The sequence below is a fragment of the Pseudonaja textilis genome, chromosome 1, assembly GCF_049901715.1.
Source record: "Pseudonaja textilis isolate UNSWEBS1 chromosome 1, rPseTex1.2, whole genome shotgun sequence".
Classification (NCBI taxonomy): domain Eukaryota; kingdom Metazoa; phylum Chordata; class Lepidosauria; order Squamata; family Elapidae; genus Pseudonaja; species Pseudonaja textilis.
Window position 1 is genome coordinate 198,543,359 of NC_141990.1, and position 6,646 is coordinate 198,550,004.

Genomic DNA, 6,646 nt, shown 5'->3' on the forward strand with positions numbered 1-6,646 from the left:
TCTTGGTAGAGAAGTCATGAAGACCTTACGCAGATGCTGGGAGCTATCTGTATCTTCAAAGATCAGAACTGTGCAGGCAAGTCTTCCCTGTGACACTATGGAAGTGAAAGTTGGATTTTGAAGAATGAAGAAAGGAAAAGAACTGATACTTTTGAACTTCTGTGTGGGAGAAGGCTCCTGAGTGTACCTTGGATAGCAAGCAAGGGGGAAAAACCCCTCCAAAAGAAATGCATCACAGAATAGATCAAACCAGAGTTTTCACTACACCACCTGTGATCAAATTTTCATATTCTAGACACATTGTGTGAACACCTACAGCTTCCTAGCTAAGTCTGCAGTGCTGGGAAAGTGGAAAGAAAAAGAGGATGACCAACATCAAAATGGATGGACTCAATGACATTGGTGATGGGTGCACCAATGTACCCATCAAGTACCTGAAGAACTAGATTGGGATCAGATCATCCTGGAAAAAAAACTATGAATCTACTCGATGACACATAAACAGTACCTTAAAAAAAAAAGCTGTAATGGGATATGGCACTAATGTCTTTTTCCCCTATGCCATTATCAGAATATTTTTTGCCTTCGATTGTGCAGCAAACAAATAGTCCAAGAAAAGGTGCCCCTCACCAAAGCTTCACCAGTCAAATTGCGATTCAGAAAAGAAAAACAGAAAAGATTGCAACGACGACACTATTAAAGCCAACCTCTTTAACACATTCTTTGGCTCAGTATTTGTAAACAGCAATGGATCATGCCCATATTTCCTAGTCGAACCACAGACAACTACAATGATGTAATACATATCGATTTTACAGAAGACAATGTTGAAAAAGCACTTTGCAATCTAAAACCATCTCTATCTATTGGACACAATATGTGCCTACTTCTTAAAAAAGCTATCCACTGCCATAGCCGAACCTCTAAGCATAGTCTTTGAAAAATCTTTCAGGACCAGCTACTTGCCAAAACTCTGGTCACAAGCCACGGTCATCCCCATCTTCAAAAAGGGAGACCCCAGCCTAGTTGAAAATTACAGACCAATCTCCTTATGCTGCGTCACCTGTAAAGTCATGGAATCAATTATTAACCAATCCATTATCCTCCACTTAGAGACAAACAACCTACTCTCTAATAAACAATTTGGTTTCAGAAAAAAACTATCCTGTAATCTGCAACTCTTACACTGCAAAAACATATGGACTACACAACTCGATCAGGGCAAAGCAATAGACACAATCTACATAGACTTCTGTAAAGCCTTTGACTCAGTGGTACACGACAAACTACTCCTAAAACTAAAATCTTATGGTATCTCTGGACAACTGCATAACTGGATAGAAGCATTCCTGTCAAACAGACAACAAATGGTCAAAACTGGGAGTACCCTATCCAATTCTGTACCTGTCAACAATGGTGTCCCCCAAGGCAGTGTTTTAGGACCAACTCTCTTCATACTCTACATAAATGACCTCTGTGATCATATTAAGAGCAACTGCACTCGTTTTGCTGATGATGTAAAGCTATTCAACACCACAGACAATACTGCTACCCTTCAAAAAGACCTTGACTATGTATCAGAATGGTCAAACAAATGGCAACTTCAAATCTTCAAACTTCAAATGGTCTGTCCTACATATTGGCAAAAAAATTCAGAAAATAAAATACAGGCTGAATAGTCAAGACCTTGTTGATGATCCAAACTCTGTCAAGGATCTTGGAGTACTCATCTCTAATGATCTAAGAGCTAGAGCCCACTGTAACTACTTAGCCAAAAAGGCGTTTAAGAGTTGTTAACCTAATCCTATGTAGCTTTTTCTCTGGTAATATCACACTACTAACTAGAGCATACAAAACATTTGCTAGACCAATACTTGAATACAGCTCATCAGTCTGGAAACCACATTACATATCTGACACAGTTGAGAAAGTCCAGAAATATTTCACAAGAAGAGTTCTCCACTCCTCCACTCATTGCAGAATACCTTATGCCACCAGACTTGAAATTCTAGACTTAGAAAACCTAGAACTACGCCGCCTTCGGTCCGATCTAAGTATAGTGTATAAAATCATACATTGCAATGTCCTACCTGTCAATGAATACTTCAGCTTCAACCATAACACAAGAGAAAACAATAGATACAAACTCAAGGTTAACTGCACCAAACTTGATTGCAGGAAATATGACTTCAGCAACAGAGTGGTCAATGTCCGGAATATTCTACCTGACTCTGGTTTCTTCCCCAAACCCCCAAAACTTCAACCTTAGACTGTCTCCTATTGACCTCACTCCTTTCCTAAGAGGTGTGTAGGGGCGTGCATAAGTGCACCAACGTGCCTACCGTCCCTGTCCTATTATTTCTTTTAATTTTTCTTGTCCGTATCCATTTCATGCATTCACAACTATGTTTATACTTATACCTATTATCTTGTAAGCGATCGACAAATCAAATAAATAAATAGTGCAAATAAGAATCATCAGGATGTCAGAAAAAATCCCTGCAACGGTATGTCCAAAAAGAAAACAACCGACCCTAAAAAAAAATAAAAAAATCTCTTCTTCTCTACAGCACTTTAAAAGAAACACACACAGAATTCCTGCTGGCACGTTGAAAACCCAAGCAATAACTTTTAAAAAAGAAAAAAGCAGAGAAAGCAAGTGACTTGTGGGACCTTTTCAAGGCAAGACCGAGAATGGCAGGGGACAAAGGTTTCCCCTCTCCCCCTTTTTTCATCATCTTCACCACCACCACCACCACCATCATCATCAATAACTCCATTTCGGAGGGTTAAGGTTAAAGAAATCCGAGGTGGCGAAGGCTGAGGAAGCCGCATAGCCTCAGGATGCGCTGCGCTGCAATTGGAAAGAGAGACTCTCAGGAACCCCACAGATCCGGCAAAGAGGCGTCTGGATTACATGCATATATATATATATATATTATATATAAATCGGCTTATCGGGCAGTCCCGTAGGAGCGCCAAGAAATAACGCCGCCCCTGAAAACGAACTTGGTTCTGGTTTGGGTTTTCTTTTCAATATCCCGCACGCGGCTGGCCGGACTGCCGCTTGCCGGGCACGTCTCCTCGCATCCCTATGGCGGAGAGCACAACAAGGAGTCGTGGTCGGGACTCACTTCGTCAGGGTCAGCCACGCGTCTGTCAACACGCCCGGCGAGGCGCTTGGGTCCTCGAGGGTCTCCAGCAGGGCCCGCATGCTTGAACCGTCGCAGGGTCCCATCGCGGACTAACGGCTCGAGGAGCGGGGAGGGGGAGGGGAAGAAAAAAAACGGCTGTGAAGTTGCCGCCACCCGTTCTCGAACGCCGTTCCCGCGCTCGCGTTCCTTTTCTCCCGGGGGTAAGATGGCGAAGCGCGGGAGCCGGAGCCTGGAGGGGGGGGAGGGAGGGCCGCTCTCGGCCAATCAACGCGCGGGAGGAGGCGGGGCGAGGACTATTGAGAGGCAGAGCGCCGAGAGGTCGAACGCCTCTGCTCTTCTTGCCCCGCCCGCGCCGTGGCGAGGGAGAGTGCGGAATCATCGATCGACACGTTCTTTTCGCCCCCCCACCCTCTCCCGCCATTTCTCCCTACTGTGGAACCGGAGGCGTTGCGGGTCGCGGTTTTTTTCTTCGCCAACGGCAAACGGCAAACGGCAAACGGCAGCCGGGGCGTTGATCCACGATGCCGGCCGTTGCTGTCTCCTCCCTTGTGCTTTCCAAACACCAGCACACCTCCTTGCCTTCACTCCTTAAATGAAGGCAAGGAGAGGTGCTCGTGTTTGGAAAGCGTTTTGCGCCTGGCAGAGGCGCTTTCCAAACTTGAATGGGCGATTCGACTCATTTCATTGCTTTGTAGACAAAACTGATATTGCAACCCACGCTCATTTGATGACTCGCCTCCAGTCGGTTAAGATCGGTCGAGCTTTCTCCAAAATAAGCCCCCAGACTAAGCTTTGAAAGCATGGAATTGCATGAATTGGACAATATCTAGGGAGATGGTCAGTCATCCAGGTCAGGGTTGTCCCAAAGGTGCTTTCTCAAGAGAAATTTGGACTTTTCTGGTTTTTCTTTGAAGACATTTCTCAACAACTCATCCAAGAAGCTTCTTCAGCTCTGACTGGATGGTGGGAATAAATTGGTAGAACCAGACCGTCAACGTTGATCGAAACCGGCAAAACTTGAGTTAATGCCCCCAATTCAGTAGCAACAGGGTTAAAGCAAATCATGCTTTTAGAGTAGAGTTTGCATAAAATAGAACTTTAAGATGACTTTAGCTAAGTTGATAGATTAATAAATCTTTGCATCAATTTTACATCTAAATGTGCTAGTGCACAAACTTGGCACCATCCACTTCATTCACTGAGTGACCAACATGTATGTAGAAGTTGCGGTTTCTTAAGCAAACCCGGAATTGTGAGAAGCGTTTAATAGATTTGATTAAAATGGAGTGTTAGCAGCTCACAGTTCAAACATGTTTTGCACCTAAAACTGAACTTAAGTCCAAATCCAATTTGAGTGGTTGGAGGGAGATCAGAATTGTGGAGTTGATTCTGTTGAAAACTTCAAATGGGTCAAAAGTATGCACAAGCACAAGAATCAATTTGGCAATTTTCATTTGAAAGTTCGGTTAAGAATGATTGGATACATTGTAAACTTAACTGCAACTCTTTACACACCTCTTAATTAAATGCATATGCGTGTTATTTGTTCACCTTAATCAGAAGAGGTGACATCATCAGAGCCTGGGGGAGTCAAGTTTGTTGCCTGATTTTTAAGCTGTATGGTAATTTGCCTTTCAGCCTTGGTAAGGGTATTATTGTCCCTCTTTTATCTAGTACTGATCTGGTTGTTGAATACTGTAAGAGAGAGCGAGTAGTTTATAGATGAAGCTTTTCTCAATTTGCCTTTTAATGGCTGATTTGTCAAAGTGCCAGTTTCTAGGAATTCTGTTGCATTCTTGTATCTGACTTGTCCATAGCTTCAATTTTTAAAAATGTCTTCTGCAAGTGCTCTTTCGTTTTTATTATTATTAATGGCTGGCTTAACTCAAAACTAAAAAATACCTACCTGTTAAAAGACAGAAAAAGAAAAAAAAGTTGGAAACCATTTGGACAAGTAGGTTATAGAGTGTTTTGCTTTCCACATGTTTTCTTAGCTTAGGGGTCTTAGCTTCTAGAACAATTAAGAATTGTGAATATGAGGCAAAGGAATGGGGTAGGCAACTTATCCTGGCTAGTTGCACAGTCAGTCAGATGTTCAGACACAATTTGGCATTTTTATTCACTTGTTGAGTCCTATTAATATATAGGGAAACGGGCTGAATTGGTGGGATTTAGAGATGTTTTTCATTTCTTGCTCTTTGTATTTTCAATTTGGAAAAACTCTAATTCTTGAGTCTGGATTTACACAGCATCACCAAACGCAACTTGCTTAATATTTTATTGGTATGATGCTAGAATCCATCTAGTCTGGTTGATTTGTGATTCTGTCTTTTGTGAACCCAAAATATTGGGCTAATCAGCAGACTTGTGTGAAGGCTTCTTCTTTGTCTTCTTCATGATGTAGAAGTGGTGGGAGAAGCCACTAGGACCTGCCTCATCAAGGTATTTCCTGTTTCCTCTAGCATGCCCTCCAGCAGTTTCAGCAGTTAAAGAGATTTTAATGTATTTGCATATTTATCTCTTTGCTAAAAAGATTTAAGGCTATCAGCAAAACCCCAAAACCATGAATGGCAGGAAAGAAGAGTGAGTGTTTGATTCTTGGCTGTCAAATTATCTTATGGATATTTGTAGTGTGGATAGTCCTAGCTTTCAAGTATACATAGGAATCTTGTCAAGGCTACTAAACTTCCAACAGAGAAAGGTTAAGCATATAGTAAGTACTGTAATACACCAGTTTTCTTTTATAAGAGAAGAAAGAGAGTGCTTGTTTGCTTTAATCAGCAGCTGCATGAAATTTCATCAGAGTGAAGGGCTATTTTGAAGTTTTGAGCAACCCTGTTAATTAGTCAAACGATGGTAGTGCTGATGTGAGAACATAATTACCTTTCCATCCTATTTCCCTCTGTGTCCCGTTTATATAAATGCTATTGGTACTTTGGTTGCTGCTCTTTGAAACCGCTAGATGGCAGAATTTAATTAGCATCATCAGATAATCTATGGATTAAATTCTTATGTGTGCTCGCCTGAGAGTAAAATCAGCTGTTACACAAGAACATATGAAGCCTTAATTTCTCTCTCTCTCTCTCTCTCTCTCTCTCTCTCTCACACACACACACACACAAAAAGAACCAGAGAGAGAGAGAGAGTATGGTAGGCTTAGGACTTTAGTTCAGACTCCCATTTAGTGAATTTTCTATCCGATCATCCCCTTGAAATATTCTGTAAAATGAAGTAGTTCAGACAAGATACTTATATTTACATTAATTTTGTGGTAGATTGTGGAAAGTGCCACAATGACATCCTAGGGATCTTTGTAAGACTTGGAAACAAACCTTAGAAAATATTTAACAACAAAATGAAAAATAAAACATTCTTGTAAATTTAAAGGCAGACCTGAAGGCTTTCCAACACTGAGTTGCTGAGTAAAAGGTGATTTATCTAATTTGTATATTGCATTATGCAAACTCAACTTAATCAATAAAGGGATTTAT

At 41.6% G+C, this 6,646-nt stretch overlaps 1 protein-coding gene across 3 annotated transcripts in view; it reads right to left on the reverse strand.

The window, feature by feature from the left end:
* The window catches only part of RIF1 (replication timing regulatory factor 1), a 42,328-nt gene extending 38,934 nt beyond the window's left edge, over positions 1–3,394 (reverse strand). For 2 of the 3 annotated variants that reach the window (XM_087920266.1, XM_087920265.1), the window contains exon 1: positions 3,135–3,357. In XM_087920266.1, coding sequence (XP_087776392.1) covers positions 3,135–3,238 — 104 coding nt within the window. In that variant the 5' untranslated portion in view covers positions 3,239–3,357. Of the gene's footprint in view, positions 1–3,134 lie in introns of all 3 variants that reach the window. The other variant, XM_026697228.2, reaches the window with a different exon arrangement.
* Positions 3,395–6,646: the final 3,252 nt, after the last annotated feature.